Source organism: Phocoena sinus, chromosome 12, assembly GCF_008692025.1.
Source record: "Phocoena sinus isolate mPhoSin1 chromosome 12, mPhoSin1.pri, whole genome shotgun sequence".
NCBI classification, from domain to species: domain Eukaryota; kingdom Metazoa; phylum Chordata; class Mammalia; order Artiodactyla; family Phocoenidae; genus Phocoena; species Phocoena sinus.
This window is the reverse complement of record NC_045774.1, coordinates 88,985,691-89,005,943: the sequence shown is the minus strand read 5'-3', so window position 1 is coordinate 89,005,943 and position 20,253 is coordinate 88,985,691. Positions and strand designations below refer to the sequence as shown.

Sequence of the window (20,253 nt, the reverse complement as noted above, 5' to 3'; positions counted from 1 at the left end):
CTTAAAAGAACAGAAATTATACAGAAAAAATATAGAACAGTATACCTTTATGCTTATAATATCCATTAGGCTTTAAAAATATTTTTTTAAACAAGGAATACCTTGTTAAAGGCTATAATTCTCATTCTACTTATCCTGAGAGACAAGAAAGAATTTGGAATTTAACATACAATATACTATTTACAGTATGGCACCATTTGATTTAGTAAGTTAAATAAGATGTGTCAAAACATACTCAACCTGTCAAAATACTTCCCAATAGGAAAAAACAGATTTTTAAAAATCTGAGTGTTTTTCCAATAAATTGATAGGAATATAAGTTTACATATAATGATTCAGAGGATGTTAAATAAAGACATAATGAGGCAAGTAGTACAGGTCTTTTAAATAAGTTTTACTGATAGTTGAAACAAAATGAGGTAGAATTGGGGTTCAGTTATCTACCAAAATTTACATATCAGAATAAAGACTATTCATGAACATTTTTGCACTGTTTCAGAAAGAGTATTTATTCATAAAGGACACCAACGTTTTTAAAACTTAAAACACAGCACATAACCAACAAAAATTCTAAGCCAATTTTATAGCCCTGAAAAATCAAGTGTCTTAGAAAAATAAATATTGAAATAAGTCAGAAAATATGTTTTAAAACATAACTTTTTCAAACTTCTCTGCATAATACTCTCATCTACTTACCTTCACCAACTGGAGTAGTGTTCACTATGGCCCACAATTGGGTAGCCCTGGCAGGTGAGAGGCTACTGACTGAAGTCCCTGAGGTGGGCCCTGTGTATGTTTGTGTGGAAGTGGCCTCTTTTCGTTGAGAGCTGGGAGGTAAACAGGTGATTCTTCTTATTTCATTATCACAGAGAAGCCCAATGGAGCAGATCTGCAAATGACAGTTGCAATAGTTAAGCACATAGTTTCTTTGCCCCTGAGAATTTTTAAGTTAGTTTTGAGGTCCATTTGAACTTTCATAGTTATATTAGTTAGCTCACCACCTTATTGTGTAGAAAATGCAATCTCTATAGTAAATTTACCTATACTTCAAAATTAATTAAATTCTTCAAATTTTAGATATGCTCAAACTGAATGCCTAAATTTATTCTTGATTCCTTTAAGTCAAAATACTACTTTCCATTTGCTTTGAGGATATTTTTTCCAATGAAGAATCTGTACTTTATGGTAGAAAATATGAAAATAAAAACTCTGTTACAAATTTTAAACTTTTCTTCTCTAATGTCATATTTAGTTGGAAACTAAAATAAAACACACGATCTGCGGCGAGCCGCTTCTGACCAGCAGAACGACGAATCACCACACGCTAGATTCTTCTCGCATCACACTTTATTGGAGTACAGCTTGGTTTCGGGCGGATGGAGGGAAGACCCCGTACGCTCGAGCCTGTCTGCTTATATAAGGGCTTAAGGACTCGTGTAAGTCCCTGATTCGTCCGTATGGTTATCGCATTTCGCAAGCCGGGCTTTGGATAGGCCACTGCTTCAAAACCTGATTAGCATATTAGGTGCATACGCCCTAGCGGCATACTTAGTGCATGCGTAATGGCTATCCGGCCGCGCCCTACATCTCCCCCTTTTTTCTTTTCGACCATTGCAGCGGACATTGACCTGTACCAGTGCTCATACCGGGGTATGTACACGGTGTACCGGTAGTTTCCGCTTGCATTCGCAGACACCCTCCTGCGTGCAATGCTCGCAATCGAACTGCAGGGTGCAAGGGCTGTCTTCACGTGGCATGGGCTCCTCATGGAGGTGCAATGGTAACGAGACCTCTCCGTGCAGAGGCAGCCCCTAGGGCCGATCCCCTATAGAGGTGCAATGGCGGCAAGGCCCCTCTGTGCAAGGGCGATCATATGTTTTTTAGGGTGGAGAGCCAGGCTGCGGGGGACTCGCCTTCACTGATGGCCACAAGCGCCTAAGTGAGCATTATCCTATCTCGCCGGGTTCGAATGCGAATACGACAGACCAACCAGAGACACAACACTATCCCAAACAAACAGCAGGCTGCGAACAGTCCCACACCCACCCATTCCTTAAAAAAGGAAAATGCTCTAGCTAGCCATGCGGTAAATTCTCCAAGAGTCACTGGATCCACTCTGGTTGCATTCAGCTGCAGGATATTCAACTTCTGCTTAAATATCATCTTCTCCGCCTCGCGGGACCAATTTCCCTTTAGGAATTCTCCAATCTGCTTGCTCTTATTCAGAGCATCCAATCTGTGCTTAGTGGCCTAGCACAAGCCGTATTCATCTCACAGCTAGTGGAATACAATACTGGGAGAATGGTACTTTGAGAATGAACGGGGATGGGGACTGGCCAGGTTCGGCTAATTCCCCAAAACGTCTTGATCTCCGCCTTGAGCAGGGGGAAGCTCATCAACAGTATCCAGTCCAGTGTCACTCCTTGAGCCCTCCACATCGTTCTTGGGATTATCTTCCACGACTCTTGTTAACCTTGTCGGGACCCAAATCGGATCTTGATCCTGTGGAAAAACACAAAGAGATCCCCTGGATCGCGTGACAACGCGATCCGGGCCCTTCCATTGATTGGACAACACATCTTTCCACATCACTCTGCCGTAATCCTTTTGTTCACCTATCATATGGCGTTCAGCAGAGGTTTCTTTCTCATCATGTAAATTCAAAAAATTAATAGTAAATAAGGCAAGCGACAATTTCTGCTTCGGGGTGAAATTCTCCGCTATTCCCCCTTTTTGTTTTAAAAGCAATTCTTTAAGTGTGCGATTAGTTCGCTCTATTATACCTTGGCCTTGTGGATTGTAAGGCAGGCCCGTAACATGTTCTATTTGCATTTTTTGACAAAAGAGAACAAAGCTCTTGGAACTATAAGCTGGGCCGTTATCTGTCTTTAGTTTAGCAGGCTTGCCCCAGGCTGCCCAGGCTTCAAGGCAATGAGTAATAACATGTTGAACCCGTTCTCCAGAGAGAGGGGTAGCATGTACCACCCCGGAATAGGTATCCACAGACACATGAACATACTGGAGCTTCCCAAAGGAGGGAACATGAGTGACATCCATCTGCCACAGCTCGTTTGGGGACAAACCTCTGGGATTTACACCAGTCTTTTGGGCCGGCAAAAATTGGGCACAAGTGGAACAAGACTTAACAATATGTCTGGCCTCGGCTCTAGTAATGAAAAACTTCTTTCTCAACACTGCAGATGATACATGATATAGCTCATGAAATTCTTGTGCTTGCTGCTTTTTATCCAAGGATAAGAAAACACGTGTTGCCACATCAACTTGTTCATTGGCTTTTGCCATTGGACCAGGCAACAGGGAATGAGCCCGTATATGGGTAACATAAAAGGGGTGTTGGCGGCGCAATATCTGAAACCTTATCCCGGCCAACAAGGATGCCACTGTGCTGGATGATCGAATATGGGGGGTCACTTCAAGATGTTTCACTGCATTAACCACATACAATGAATCAGAGATCAAATTAAAGGGTTCTTGAAATCGTTGAAAAAACTTCCAAAACCACATGACATTCCACCACTTGAGGAGCATCAGGTCGATAGTCTATAACGACAGGATGCTGACCCTGAACCATATAAGCCCCTTTTCCGGATTTTGATCCGTCCGTATAAATGGTCAGGGCATCATTTAGTGGTCGCTCTACAGTGACCCTTGGAAAAATGACAGGTTGCTGGATAATGAATTTCAAAATTTCACTCTTGGGCAAATGGTTATCAATAGTTCCAGAAAAGGTATAAATAAGTATAGACCACTCAGAGGTGGTAGCAGTTAATATTTCTATTTGATCCTTAGTATAGGGAACTACAAGTTTTTCCGGCAACATTGCAAAGGCGGAAACACATTGTTTAATACCCAAGAAGGCAACCTCAGCAACCATAGATGGATAGTGAGACAGCGTCTTCATCCCCAGGGACTTGGTATGGATCCAAAGCAAGGGCCCATCTTGCCAAAGAACACCTGTTGGAAATCCTAAGGTTGGAAGAACACACATCCAAATAGGCAAGGTACTGTCATAACGCTGTAATTGTGCTTTCATAAGAGCCTGTTCCACCTTCTGAAGAGCTGTTTGGGCCTCGGGGGTCATCTGACGCGGGGAATTAAGATCAGGATTACCTTCCAATACAGCAAACAAAGGTTGTAATTCAAAGCGAGTCAGACTCAAATACGGTCGAAGCCAATTAATATCCCCAAGCAATTTCTGAAAATCATTCAAAGTTACCAAACGGCTGGTTCTAATTTCAATTTTTTGAGGCACTATTTTGGTTTTGTTTATAACAGCTCCTAAAAAGTTAATGGCATCTCCCTTTTGAATTTTTTCAGGGGCCAAATATAAACCTCTATTCTCTAAACTCACAGATAAATCTGCCAAGACCTGCTCAAGCAGTGTCATGCTAGGGGCTGACAGCAAAACATCATCCATGTAATGAATAATTTTAACATCCGGGAACTTATCCCGTACTGGCTGTAAGGCAGTGTCAACATAAAGTTGACACATGGTGGGGCTATTGGCCATACCCTGAGGAAGCACGACCCATTGATACCTCTTATCAGGCCTTTCATGATTAATTGAGGGTAATGTAAAGGCAAACCTCTCTTTGTCTTTGCTATTCAATGGAATGGAAAAAAAGCAATCTTTTATATCAAAGGCAATAATGGGCCACCCCTGTGGGATGGCTGTCAAAGCCGGTAGGCCGCGTTGTATGGGTCCCATGACCTGCATTTGTTGATTTATTGCTCTTAGATCATGGAGCAAGCGCCATTTCCCTGATTTTTTCTTAATAACAAAAATAGAAGTATTCCAGGGTGACTGAGAGGGTTCTAGGTGTCCCAATTGTAATTGTTCCTCTACTAATTGCGATGCTGCCTCCAACTTTTCTTTAGACAACGGCCACTGAGGGATCCACACGGGCATTGTGGTCTTCCATGTAATAGGAATCATTAACTCAGTGACCCCTGAGAAAAACCCAGTCCCCTGCGACAGGGGTTTCCCTGAGCTTCTATAGGAGCAGCAGTACCTTGTAAATTTTTTCCTATCCCTCTGCCTGGTATAAAACCAGACCTGAGCATCATTTGCTGTGCAGCCTCGGAATAATCATTAGTAAGTTTTAATTTCATCTGGCTTTGCACATCCCTTCCCCACAGATTAAGTGGCAATCCTTCAACCACAAAGGGTTGAAACTTCCCTTTCTGATCTTCAAAAATCCAGGTCAGTGTTTTAGAGCTAATTTGGGGTGCTTTGGCGTATCCTAAACCCTGTAAGGTCTGAGAGGAGGTCTGTAAAGGCCAGGATTTTGGCCAGTAGGTGGCAGTAATAATACTGCGATCAGCTCCGGTATCAACCAGACCGGAAAATACCTTTCCTTCTATAATTAAATCCATCATAGGACGATCATCAAGAGACAATGATAAACAGGCCAGATCAACCCCAGTAGATCCAAATCCGCGATCTCCTCGGTCCTTGGAGCGAGCAGGGTATTTTTCATGAAGAGATGGCAACACCAACAATTGGGCAATTCGATCACCGGGATTTATAATAGCTACTCCTTTTGGGGATTGGCACATGACCTTAATTATTCCAGTATAATCAGAATCAATTACCCCGGGTAAGACTATGAGCCCTTTTAGAGCAGAGGAGGATCGGCCCAACACCAATCTGACCGTCCCTTTAGGTAGTGGTCCTTTCATATCGGTCTCCACGGGCTGTACACCCATAGTCATTGTTAGTACCATTCTGGAGGCAGCACGGAGGTCCAACCCTGCGGATCCTGACGTGGCTCGCCTCGGGGTTTGGGTGGTTGGAAACTCACATTCTCGTGGGCCCCAAAAATTTTCGGGCCCTGAGACCGGGGGCCCTTCATCCCGTTTTTTGAACTGGAGGCATAAGCATTCCTTGAGTCTGCAAACGCTGTAGCGGACGGGATGGGTTGTCCATTAATATCCTTAACGGATCTACATTCATTTGCCCAATGCTTCCCTTTTTTACATCTAGGACAGGTTCCTGGAGTCTTTTGAGGTGGCATATTTGGTTTTTTGCTCATTTCTCTACATTGTCTCTTAATGTGTCCAGGCCTCCCACACTGGAAACAAACCCCTGATTTTCCAGAGGGCTTTGCATTATTGGTGGCAGCCATTACTGCTGCCGCTAACCCAGCATTAGATAAAGGCCCTCCAATTTCTCTACACATCTTCATCCATGCCTCCAAAGACTTTCCTTTAATAGGTGTTATTGCCCTGCGGCACTCCTTTGTGCTTTGTTCATAAATTAGCTGTTTTACTAGCGGCAGAGCATCATCTACGCTACCAAAAATCCTTCCTGCAGCTTCCATCATCCTAGCTACAAAATCAGAAAATGGCTCGGTGCTTCCCTGTATAATCTTAGTCAAATTCCCTGTAACTTCTCCTTTATTTGGGAGGGCACGCCACGCTTGCATGCCAATCTGGTTTATTTGGCCATAAACCTCTACCGGAAACACCGTCTGATTATTTAACCACTGGCCCTGTCCTAGCAGCATCTCGGCATTCCAGGCAGGTTGCCCATTGGCGGCATTCTCTCTCGCCTGGCTGTACGCCAAGTCAGCCACAATTGATTTCCAATTTAAATATTGCCCCATGGACAGGCAAGCACGAGCAATATCATGCCAATCTGTGGGCGTCAATGCATTTCGCGTAAGGCGCTGCAATAGCATCAAGGTATAATTAGCAGTAACCCCATATCCCCTGGCAGCCTCTGCAAGATCCTTAAGTATTTTATGATCCACCATCTCATAATATCTTTGACGCGTGGCTGGGTCTTCAAACACCGGAAAAGCTGTGGGTACCTGAGACCAGACTTCTCTGGGTATGAATGTACACTTTGGCGGTTCCCGAACCGCAGCGCCAGGGGGGGGCGCTAGCAATAAAAGCGGAAGTCTGAGTACATGTTAAAGCTTTTGATTTAGCAGAAGCACAAAATGGCGGACGAGCACCCGCAGAGGCACAAAATGGCGGACGAGCACATGGGGAACTGCCATATCGTCCTCTTTCATATTCGGCAGCTGCTTCTTCCAGATCCGCCTCCTCCTTGGGATTCAACTCATCTTGAGACAAATAAAGCGCTTTAAATTCATCTAAAAGTGGATACAATCCTGACGTTGCATCCGATTTTTCTATTTGTTTTTCTCTCTTTTTCCTAGGATTCTTAGGCCTATCTACCGTAGTCCCTATATTTTCACTTTCTGACGCACTATCTTGATGTATGCTAAGAGCTTTACGGCCCATCTGTACAATATCTTCGCATTTCCCTTCTCTTAAGCACGAATGTATCATTCTCCATAACGGAAACGTGCCTCGAGAGAGCTCCCCCATTTTGTGACGATCAGCCAAGTCCTTCCCCAGTTTTTCCCAAGATGGAACAGTCAGGCTTCCAGACACCGCAAACCATGGGGCGGCACCATCAATATCCTGCAACAGTTTACTAATAGTTTTATGTGAAATCTTAAGTCCTCGATCGTTCAGAAGGGCTTGGATGGGCTCATGGAATCCAACGGTTGGTTCCGCGGATGAACTATTCCCCATAGTTCACTCTCATATATGAACAACTTGCTAAAGCGGGAAGATCTCTGACCTATCTAATGGCCAGGGGAGACACACTCAGTCGGGCTGATGGCACCGTAGCCACACGCAGACAAAAAGTGCGACAGCTACGAAGAGAACGAAAGCGAAAATAAAAATCTCGGGCTCTATTGCAGCAAAAACATACCTAAACTGGACTACTTAACGGCGGTTCACTCCGTGTGTCGAGTTCTGAATCGGTCCTCCATGCGGGGCGCGCAGGTTCCCGGGTTTCGGCACCACTTGCGGCGAGCCACTTCTGACCAGCAGAATGACGAATCACCACACGCTAGATTCTTCTCGCATCACACTTTATTGGAGTACAGCTTGGTTTCGGGCGGATGGAAGGAAGACCCCGTACGCTCGAGCCTGTCTGCTTATATAAGGGCTTAAGGACTCGTGTAAGTCCCTGATTCGTCCGTATGGTTATCGCATTTCGCAAGCCGGGCTTTGGATAGGCCACTGCTTCAAAACCTGATTAGCATATTAGGTGCATACGCCCTAGCGGCATACTTAGTGCATGCGTAATGGCTATCCGGCCGCGCCCTACAACGATCTACAACAGATAATTTGAAGACATTATCTTGTGATTTTCTGAATCATTTTAATACACATTGGTTTAAAAAGCAAGGCTCCTTTTCTGTTTTAGCTTGACCTGAATGGCCTACTTCTGCCATATACGTATAAAATAATTTCCACATAAAGAAATTAATTTTTAATTCATAGGAAAGAGAGTTGTGAGGCATGTATAAATAAGTGCAAATGGATCAGGGATTCTCCTTTAAATGTAGAGTTAAAAATTAGTTATACTATTTGAAACATTTTGAATTTTAAGTAAATACCACATACCTATTTTCTAACAGTAAAGACATTCATAGGTAGCTCTGCTTCACTGTTACAGTATTTGTCCAAGGTTGTATCTAATTTGTACAAAATGTAAATTTTGCTTTAGTTATCCCTTTTTTGTTTGTTTCACAGTTATATATTCTGTATGTACTTTCAACTCACACATTAAAGTATATAAAGCTTAAAGGCCAGTGTTATATAACTACCTTAAAAATCTAACATGTAGAAAACAGTAAAAAGTGAAGCTAGAAGCAATAGAAGAAACAGCAAGAAAAACATATCTATTATCATTCCACACATTCAAGACCAAGAGATTGTCCTTTTCTCCACTCAAGGGTAAGCAGCAAGCCCTAGAAGGACTTCACAGATTAATGACAATGCACAGGAAACTAGGATAAAAACCAGAATGCCAATATGCTAGCTTACAGTGAAAACCTAGCTGTTACACTGCTCATAAATATTTGCATGAGAGCTGGGAGGTAAACAGGTGATTCTTCTTATTTCATTATCACAGAGAAGCCCAAGGTCAGCTATGAAAGATTTGGTCAGCTTTCCCCTCCAGAATCACAATCAGAAGCCATAATTAACTACCTTGAGAAATCATCACCGCAGGATTAAGGACCCTCAAAGTCTCCGTGATCAACAAGTTCTCTCCATGTCAGCAGAGCTACCCAAGAATCACAGGTTTCCCTGATGTGCATTAGATCAAAACATGTAAAACTAGTTTTCAAACGCTTAACAACATCAGACTAAGGTACTGCCAGAAGAATGATCTTGAATACTTGATGTTAACTGATGTATCACTGATTAAAGTTATCTACCTATTAGACAACTTGACACTGGCACTGCTGACATTTGTCTCTATTATTCTCATATGTTCTCTAATAGTGTTGACTGTTATATTATTGATGTGTAAATATATTCGTCTTCCAGGTGACACTTAGGTCCAGCAGCCGGGAAGCCATACTCCCTCTTTCCTATGTTGCATGCCTAGGCTCACATACATCCTCTGCTGCTTTTAGCCTTTAACTCTCAAAGCTGAATTTACTTTCCCAATTTTGAGCTTGATAGGAAACATCCTGTTATATTCCCAAGTACTAGCAACTTTTAAATCATATTTTTTAATGTTCTTCCAAATAGATTTTAATTGTTTGAACTTTCTCTGTCTATACGCACAGGCACATACACATACACATATGCCAATACAATTTGTCTTAGAGAGACTACCATATTTTCCTTAGTTAAATCCCAAACTTCATGGGAAAGCTCACTACATATTCACTAAACCTATCTCCTCTTCCTCTTGGATTACATGTCTCAGTTACTCTTGTGTCTCTGTGTGATCATGTGACTTACTTCTACCCAAGGAAGGGTGAATGTACCATGTGTGATCCTCTGGCCTCTGTCCCTGTGTGCTGACCTCTGAAAACACATATTAAAGATGGGTAGCCACAGAAAGGAATTAGCCTAAGTTCCTAAAAGTCTATCTGAAGGAGAATATCTGAAGTCAGAAACACTCACTTGGACTTCATGTGAATGGAAAATAAATTTATATTGTATCAGGCTAGCAAAATTTTGGAGGTTATTGTTATAGCAGCTAGCATTTTCCTTACTAATACATCAATCTTTGCCTCACCTGGTCTTTCTGATAATATTCTTTGTTAGCTATGAGAAAATTAAATTTAAAAAGCACCTCATAAATGATTGAACATTTCTTTTTCTATATCTGCCTGATTACATTGAAAGATATAGCATTTCAAATATTTAGCTTTGCTTTAATTCAGTAAGCCTTTAATTTTGTATATTTCTTTCTTAATTTTGTGGTTACCATAGTAACTTATTTGGCCAATACATCCTCATTCACTCATTCATTCATCCATCAACTATGTATTGAGTGCCTGCCATTATTTGTTTTATTCACTGATATTTATTGAAACTTAACATGTGCCAAGATGATCATCATTTCTACAAAATTTCACGACTTTAAAAAATATATTTTTATTTCTGAATCTATGTTTAAGGAACACAACGCAAATAGGACTTTTTGAGTCAAAGCTTTATGAGAATATGGTCATCCACTTTTTAAAAATTTTATTTTATTTTATTTATTTTTGGCTGCGTTGGGTCTTCGTTGCTGAGTGCAGGCTTTCTCTAAGTCGCGGCTAGTGGGGGTTACTCTTCACTGTGGTGTGCGGGCTTCTCATTGCTGGGGCTTCTCTTGTTGTGGAGCACAGGTTCCAGGTGCACAGGCTTCAGTAGCTGTGGCACATGGGCTCAGTAGTTGTGGCTCGCAGCCTGTAGGTCACAGGCTCAGTAGTTGTGGCGCACAGGCTTAGTTGCTCTGCAGCACGTGGGATCTTCCCAGACCAGGGCTCGAACCTGTGTCCCCTGCATTGGCAGGAGGATTCTTAACCACTGTGCCACCAGGGAAGTCCTGGCCATCCACTTTTTAATGGACATTGTGTAGCTCGCTTGTCTTTGCTCAACAAATATTTGTTGGTCAATTTCTAAGTGTCAGTGACTGCTGTAAAGGCTGGGAATGAACTAGTCAACAAGATTAGCAAAGTTTCTCCCATCATATAGCTTGTATTTCAGTAAAGGAATTAGAATTCATTAATAGTAACTAGCAATAATTTGCTTAAAGACAAAATTTTGCGAGATAAATAATGAGGAAAAGCACAGAGGGCTGTTTTGGACGAGTGGTTAGGGAAGTCTTCTTTGATCAGGGATCTGAATTAAGTAAATATCTGAGGAAAGAGTATTCAAGGCAGAAAGAATGGTAGTACAAAGACCTCAAGGCAGAAACGTGCTTGTGTATTTGAGCAACAGCAAGATGGGCAGTGTAGATAAAGAGAAAGAGGGAAGGCCATTGGTGGACGGAAATGAGGTCATCGACATGGCCAGGAGAGATATCATGCCGGATGATTTGTTTGTTCTTGAATTTGGAATTAATTCTGAGTGTGATGGGCAGCCATTGGAATATTTAATATTTAGAGTAGAAAAATGATATGGTTTGACTTATGAAAAGATTATGTTAATGCTACATAGATAATAGACTCTTAAGGGAGTCTGAAGAAGGGACAGAATGGAAGCTGGGGCATCAGTTGGAAGCTGGCAGTAGCCTTGGTGAGAGACAGAAATAGATTAGCCTGGAGTGAAAGTAGTGGTAGATAGAGTAAGGGTACTTTCAGGAGATACTTGAGAGACAGAGCCTATGAGATATGTTGGTAGATTGATGTCTGGAGTGAGAAGAGAAGGTTAATAAATGATTCCTAGGTTCTTGTTCCTGTTAATGGATGAGTAGAGGTGCCACTTACTAATTTGAAGAACACTGGTGGAGACCAGCTAGGGAATGGAGGTGGATCCAGATTTCTATTTAAATACTTTAAATTTGAGAAGTTTATTAGCTGTCCAAATGTGGAGATAGAGTAGTAAACTGGAAATATGAGTCTTTCTTAAGGCAGAATTACCCTTAAATCATTTCTGTTAATTAAGAAAGTATGATTTAAAAGATACCATAGCCCTCCTCCCTAATTCTCTAGCCATAAAGCTAGAGAATGGCAGAGTTGGGATTCATATGTAGGCAATGAGGAGCTTGAACCCACACTCACGATCATAATTTTGCCTCTTGTTACAGCTTCAACATTTGTTATGAACAGTTCTACCCTATAGCTGATTATTTTAGATAAAAAATTAAAATGTTCTACTACTCAGCCTGTTTAACAAATGCCACTATCAATTAAATTTAATGATCACCAATAATGTTTTAAGATCTGGGCAAAACAGTGTCTCTCACTGAAATGAGTTTACAACCTAGCAGATAATTTTTCATTCTACAGATGGTCACATTTGACAATGGAATATTGTACTTCATCCTTATTTTCTACTTGAAATGATGAGTATGTAATACAGCAAACAACAGCAAAGATCCCAGTGGTCGCAATCAGTTTTGTATCAATTTAATTCTGTGGATTAAGCTACTTTCATCAGAACAGGTAGGCCAAATTTACTCTTTCAAATTTACTAAAATAATTGAAAGCTTGAATTTGTCCAACCCCATTGAAATATACATTATTAATATGTCATTGTTTATATAGCAAACTGTGTACATAATTTGTGGAGGCTAGTGAAAACAAAAATATAAAAAATATAAAGCCCCTTGTTGAGAAATTATTAAATATTCAAGTCAACAACAGCAGAACATTGGACTGTGTGTGTGTGTGTGTGTGTGTGTGTGTGTGTGTGTGTGTGTGATGTGGGAAGGGTCTTCTAATGCAGGGTCTCTCCAACTCACAGGTCACACAGCCATGATGGCAGCCTCCCTATATATACTAATTTTCCCAGACTAGAACATTGGATCTACCCACTTGTAGCTTGGTGCTCTTTGACAATTTTCTCTGGGTAATATTTTCCTTCTTAAAATGAAATATCTTTTAGATAATTAGAAGAAACAATTCAGATCACTGGTGTGCCAAATTCATGGTATGGTTGTTCCTTGTAGAATTATAAAGAATACATCAAGCAGAGGAACCAAGATAAAGTAACCAAGCAAATCAGTCTCTAAGTATAGATTTAGTTGGCCCATTGATTACAGTTCTAAGAAACAATAAGCTTTTCCCAGGTTTGTTGAAGTTGAAAGTGAAACTTTCAATTTATGCTAATTGCAACTGTCCTGTTGCATTAGCAAAGATTCACTAAACTTAGTTCTCTTTAAACAATCTCCACTTTTTGGCAAACTTTTGCATCGTTTACATCATTTCCAATTCTATAAAAATTTCACTGCATCAATTTACTACTTAAAATTCTCATGTCACAAGTTACAAATCACAGTCCAGTCACAAGACCAATAGCCAATAGTTCACATCTAGATAGTATACTTTTCCCATAACTTGTTAATTAGATAAGAGGAGAGGGGATTACAAACTGAAACTTTTTACTGTCCTATCTATGGTAGGCAGAATGCTATGTTCTAAGATGGCCCTCAAGCTTCCTGCCCACCCAACTCTCCCACCCACCAGTGTATGGACGCTGTATAAGACATGATGGTTTCGCCACATGATCAGCCTAGGTGACTTACATGGTACGGTTGACCTTAAGAAAGGGAGATTACATAAGCCTTTTAAAAGCAGAGTTTTCTCTGACTGGTCACAGAGGAGGAAGCCAGGGATTTGAAGTATAACAAGGATTTGAGCCTTGTTGCTGGTTTAAAGACAGAGGGAGCCACGTGGCAAGACAGTCAAGCGGCCTTTAGGAGTTGAGAGCAGCCTCCAGCTGCAGCCAGTCTGGCCACAGAACTGAATGCTGCCATTGGCAGAAATGAGCCTGGAAGTAGATTTTCACCCAATCTTCAGAGGAGAATGTAGCCCAGCTGACACACTGATCTCAGGCTGACTGCTCACCTACAGAACTACAGCTGATAAATGGGGGTTGTCTTAAGCTGCTGAACTTGTAGTAATTTGTTCTGCAGCAATGGAAAACTAATGCATTGTCCCACTAACTTCAACACAGTAAACACCAAGACGTTGGGTCCTCTCCAGTCTTGGAGACCAGGCAGTCGTCATGTTAGGGATGTTGGCACCACCAGCTGGCAGGGTTTGTAATTTTTGTTTGAGTCAGTCCTGGACCTTTGTGCCCTCAGATCCCCTCCTTCCCACTCCGCTCTCAGGCTTTGCTAGGAATCCTGCCCCCTGCAGGCTGCACTTCCTGGGTTCCTCATTTGCTGGCTTCCACCAATGGGAGGCACTAGGGTCTCGGGAGAGGGTGAGGGGGGAGCAAAACGTAGACATCTCCGCCCCCCCCCCATGCCAACGTATGCACACGGTGTCCCAGACTGCATCCTTTCCGCTCCCATGTCTGCATCCTCCAGATGCCCTGTGCGGTGAACACTTCCCCCTTCCAGCCTGCAGTGGTTTCGTGCCGTGGCTAATCTCCAGTTGCCTTGCTAACTTTTGGTTGGATCTCAGCTCTTCCCTCACCTCTGTAACCAGTTCCCTCTATTATAAATGCTAGAGATGGTTTCTGCTTTTTTCTGGTTAAGACACTAATTGATTCAGTGTTGCTGTCCTATAGAGGATACAGGCAGATTTCTGTAGGCAGTTATCTAACTTGATGGGGAGATAAAAGGTAATGTGGGCGTCAACCTGAAAGTAGGAATGATATTCTGAAGATTGATATAATTCACCCATAGTAATAAAAAATATATATATTAATGATCGGAGATCAAACGTTAAGAATACTTTGGTGTAAACTATGTAATACTGACATAATTTTGTGCTTATACAATTGGGATAAGTATTTTTATTTCTAACTTTTCTAGAATTTCCTACATAAAGTCAATATGTAGGGTCCATGCCAATAATCAAAATTGTTAATTATATGACTGTTTGTGTGCCAACTTGACTTATATGTCTTTATAAGTAAACTAAACGTGCCTCTAGGCAGCTGGTTATGTTTGTTCCACTTTCCCCTGAAAGCCCAGGCCCAGTACATAGTTACATATTTGGGAGTTAGTAAACATTTGTGGGAAAAAAACTAAAAGATAACATTTTTTGAAGAGACATTTTTATCTAGCTATTTCCCCGTTTCTTTTTCCCCTTTCTAGACACACATTTTGAGAGATGTATTGGCCAGATCTCTCACACATTCCGTTCTTTCTTCCAGCCATTCTAATCCAGCTGTCATGTCATTATGTCACTAAAAATATTCATGTAAATTTCCAGAAATACAACCATGCTGTTCTATTCAAAGCACGGTTTGAGGTAATCATTTTATTCAAATCCTCAACAATATTTAACAGAACCAACCACTATCTTCTGAAACGTTTGGTTTCTCCCATACTTCCTACCTCTCTCCCTACTCTTGTCTCCTCCCTTGGCCTCTTCTCTTCATTCTGGTCTTTGACTTGGAATTCCTTGGAGCTTTATCTTCAATCTTTTATCCATTTTTCCCTACATTTTCCCCAGAAGTATTTTCATCTATTCAAAAAACCATAAAGATATCTGTATATTCATGAGTCTCCAAACTATATCTCCACCTCACATCTCTTGAAGTATATTCTTTTATAACCAATGACTTATTTAGCATCACTAGTTAAATACCTCATGGGGACCTAATATTTAACACATACAGTATTACAGTGATGAACTGCTTGTTCTAACACGTTCCTATAACGATCCTCTCCGCTCAGGAAATGCAACACCTTCGCTCGATTGCTCAAGGTATCTCTGGTTTCTATCTAACACGTCTACTTAATGCCACGTTTTGCTAATTCTTCTATAGTATATTTTAAATATAGTTTCTTTCTCTCAGTTTGCTTTGCCACAACCGTAGGTCAAGCCTATAAAATAATTCATGCAATAATTGCAATGGCCTAGCTTCACTCATACTTCTAACCTCCTTCCAGACCCTCTACACAGAATAGGAAGGATATTTTAATAATCTGAATAAGATCACATCACTTCCCTCTTAAAAAATTTTAAATGTATTTCCACTATATATTTGAAGAAAATCCAAATAATTTTCCATTCTTTTTGACTCACTACGTAATCTGGCTCTGCCTGTTTCTGCCGACCTATCTTCTCCTTTGTTCCCACTGGACCTACTGCGCTCAACTCACAGTGTCTGTTTTCACCACCGCGTGTGGAGCAAAGCCTTTTCCTCCTTATGACCCGTGCATGTGTCCATACCCCTGACAGCACGTCCAACTCTCACTCTTCCCTTGGATGATTTCTTCTCGTGCTCAGGTCTGACGTGTACCCCCCTTAGAAAGAACTTCTCTGTCACCTGCATTATTTTTCTCTCACTGCAACGTTTTCTTTTCTTTCAGAACACTAAGTACAGTTTGAATTTTATTTTCATTTGTCAATTACCTTTATTGCTGTGTCTTTTCTGGTATGCTACAAGAACCACTAGGTAGACGCCTACGTATGTTCCATTCTGAGCCCTACTCAGCACACTGTTGGTTGGCCGTTAGCCAATGAGGGTTCCTTGAATGAATATATAAACAATACTTACAAAATTGTCTCTATACATTAAATAGTTGAATGTGCAAAATATCAGTATATTTCCACCCACACATTACATAATTGATGTTTGAAACACAAATGACCCTTCACATGCCATATGTCACAAGAAATGCAAGCAACCAAATATGAGAGTCCAATAGATGCCAGTCTTGACTTACAAGGGAGATTAAGTTTCCTCTGAGAAATAAGGACCCAAATCATGTGAATAGTCTGTCTTGAGACCAGAGGCGACAGGTGAAAATGTACAGCTGGTACTATTCTACTTTCCCTTTGTGTCTTATACACTTGAGAAAAACAGTTTCTCCTGTTTCCAGGGTCTCTTGTTAAGGAATACTCAACTACTAAACAAAGATGTGCTAGGAAGAATGGATAAATTCTTTGATTTTAAGAACTGGGAAGTTAAATAAGATCAAAGTCACTTAGCAACCTCCCCTACACCACACTTAAGTTGTATGAGGTAACTCCTGGGCTTTGGGTACTGATAAAAATAGAGCCCTGAGTGAGTTTTATCGGTGCTTAGCAAGTCCTAGACGGGGATACAGCTGATGGAAGGACAGTCCCATTGTCTCTTGTGCTGGTGGAATGTGTGCCAAGGTTATCTTTTAAAATAAAATCTGACCAGGTCATTCCTCAGCATAGAAAATCATCAGTGGTTTACCACTCTTCCTAGGCAAAAACAAAAATGATTTAGCATAGCACACAAAGCCACTGGCCATTTCTCAAAACTTATTATCATTTGTTACCATTTTTTCACATATGCTAGGCTAATTCCTATTTCACATATGTTGTTTTCCTTTGTGAATCCCACTTCTGCCACATATTCCCACCTTGAACACAGGTAATCTAGGTACCCAACTTTTTTGGTTCAGTTCAGTATAAGTATTCTCTCAGTATTCTCTTCTGTGTTCCTCCAGTTTTAAAAAAATACAGTTGACCCTTGAACAACATGGGGGTTAGAGGTACTGACCCTCCACACAGCCAAAAATCTGCTTATAACTTATTGGTTTCTCTGTATCAGAGTTTCTGCATCCTCTGATCCAACCAACTGCAGAGCATGTAGTGCTGTAGAATTTACTATTGGAAAAAAACAAAAACAAAAACCTCCGTGTGTAAGTGGATCCATGCATGTATTTTAAACACATGTTGTTCAAGAGTCCACTGTACATCACTACTGTGCTTTCATGAAATATTGTGCAGACCTTAACTGTGTCTATTACCTATCATATTGTAATTATCGCTTGACACATTTTGAACTCCCAGTAGTATATAGCTTTTTAAGAACCAAAATAGTCCTTAAGTGTCTGGCTCTGTGTGTGAGATATAGGTTAGTAAAGGATGTTCTTGGGGAGACTGTGGTCTTGGGCTAAGTGAGACTGCTTCACATTGGGTTGAAAGAAGACAGTAATGTTTCTAATGAGTTGGAGACCAAGAGCCTTTGATCTAGTCAACTCAAATTGATTAGAAATGCTGAACTGGAGTCTTAAGAAAAGATCTTCATATTACTTAGTTTTCATTGAAATTCACAGGTGACAAAAAAGCCTGTGGAGTACAATGGGTCTTAATTTGAGAACCACATTTTAATTAATGAAAGAACAATTTGAGAAATAAGATAAACATTTGAAAGTTAATTATACATACAAATTACTCAGAGCAGATACATAAATAATATATTTCTAATACATTTATAATGAAGATATTTAAACATTTTCCCCCTTTTTCTGTACTGGTAAATGTGCCTGTGTACATAAAAAACATTAAAAAAATTTTTTTGGAGTTATAGAAAGATTGGATTAAAACTACCTTTGTAATTAGTTTGCTCTGAATACTTTTCTACTGTTTTCACATAAATAAAACCCTAATAGTCCAGATCAAGTTTTAGAAATAAAACAATCCATATAACAATTATCTTATTATATTTTGATAGAAGATGCACATAAATGGGGTATCTTCAAATTTTAAGCGAATGGTATTTTATCAACTTTCCACAATGGATGAATTCAGTTACATGCAATTAATTTTCCTCTCTGTGATCCTAATCAAAGAGGTGATAGTTAACTATACTTATTGGACTGAGTAAGCTGAAGTAGTTTGAATTTTAAAGTTATAGTCTTGTTTGTGGCAGAGCTCATGTTGGAAATACCATTGTATTCAATTTAAATTTAAATAATTTGTACTTGATTTGATATAATTCAACACAGCAATATTGAAAATCTACTCTATCAGCCATCATATCAGAATCATTTAATAACTATCATAATTATTATAGATGCAAATTATCAGTGTGATTGATACAATGAAATCTCTGGGTTCCTAATGCCAATAGCCTCCTCTAAATTGTGGCTCCAAATCCCCCCTCCCCACATTGAAATCAAGCATATTCAAGATTTCTCTGAGGCCACTGTCTATGAATCACCAGTCCTACGATCTGATATCTGATTCAGAGCCCTGAGTATGTACAAGTTAAGAGCCACTAAAATATCTCAGAAGTCAAATGCCCTGGACTAACCTACTATTTCAGGAAGAATAGATGAAACTAGCAGATACTATAGACTCACCAGTGTGAACAACCAGGATTCTCCAATGGTCATTTGAGAGCTGGCAAGTAGAAAGTTTCCTTACCACCATATGCCTATGCAATTTAGGGTATCTTTCCTCAGTCACAGAGTGTTCAATTATTGTTCATGAGGAAAGACACTCATTTCATGATTCATTTACTAATTCCTGCAATAGAAATAATGTCTTCATTCTCTGAATCCCTACAATCCTCTAATTGTTTACACCTTAGGCCACTCATCTCTTTCTAATTTGTGTTATACTTGTTTCTATTCATGTTTTCTCTCTTCTTTACTTGTTTGATCTCCTTAAGTCACATCTCAAGTAATTCTGTAAATCAAGTCCTCAAGAAGTACTAACATATGTGTACTAACTTTTTTTTTTTTTTTTTGCTGTACGTGAGCCTCTCACTGTTGTGGCCTCTCCTGTTGCGGAGCACAGGCTCCGGACGCGCAGGCTCAGCGGCCGTGGCTCACGGGTCCAGCCATTCTGCGGCATGTGGGATCTTCCCAAACCAGGGCACAAACCCGTGTCCCCTGCATCGGCAGGTGGACTCTCAACCACTGCGCCACCAGGGAAGCCCATAACTTTTGTTTTTAAATAACACACCCTCACACCCTTCCATGTACGTTGCTTATAAATAACTTGCAACCTTCCTTACCTGTTCTCTGTAGGACAACTTCCACATATCCCAGTCATATCTTTATTTTGACATCTATAGCATCGTATATTTGTAACTCTATCAAAACATGTTAGCTGATAAATATCATTTATTTATCTTTTTCTTTCATTGGGATGCTATTCTACACCAACCAAAACTGTCACAGTTGTGTGCATGACACACATCAACGATTTATCAAAACACTGATAATTTTACACTTTTCTTTACCTTTAGAACATAAAGGTGAAATCTTCATTTTAAAACATTAAACAGGTTGCCTCTGAGCACTACCAAGCCTATTTTCTATAACATACTTTGGCAAGACATGTTATCTTTCTCTCTTCAATGAGTTAGGCTTACAGGTAGAATGTTTTGAAGCTGAGCTTCAAGTTCTGAGCCTGTGTATACAATCCTCCCTTTACTTAGGAAATGCAAGTGCTAATGACATGAAAACAGTTACACAAAGTAAGACAAAACAAATCAAGCACTATGTTACAAGGATAGCATCTAACACCTAAAATAAATCAAATGCTACAAACAAAATATGATGAGCTGAACCAC

At 40.4% G+C, this 20,253-nt stretch overlaps 1 protein-coding gene across 1 annotated transcript in view; it reads right to left on the bottom strand.

The window, feature by feature from the left end:
• EYS (eyes shut homolog) overlaps window positions 1–20,253 on the bottom strand; it is a 1,696,347-nt gene that overhangs the window by 862,542 nt on the left and 813,552 nt on the right. Inside the window, 1 exon segment of the mRNA XM_032651890.1 lies at window positions 697–889. Coding sequence (XP_032507781.1) covers window positions 697–889 — 193 coding nt within the window.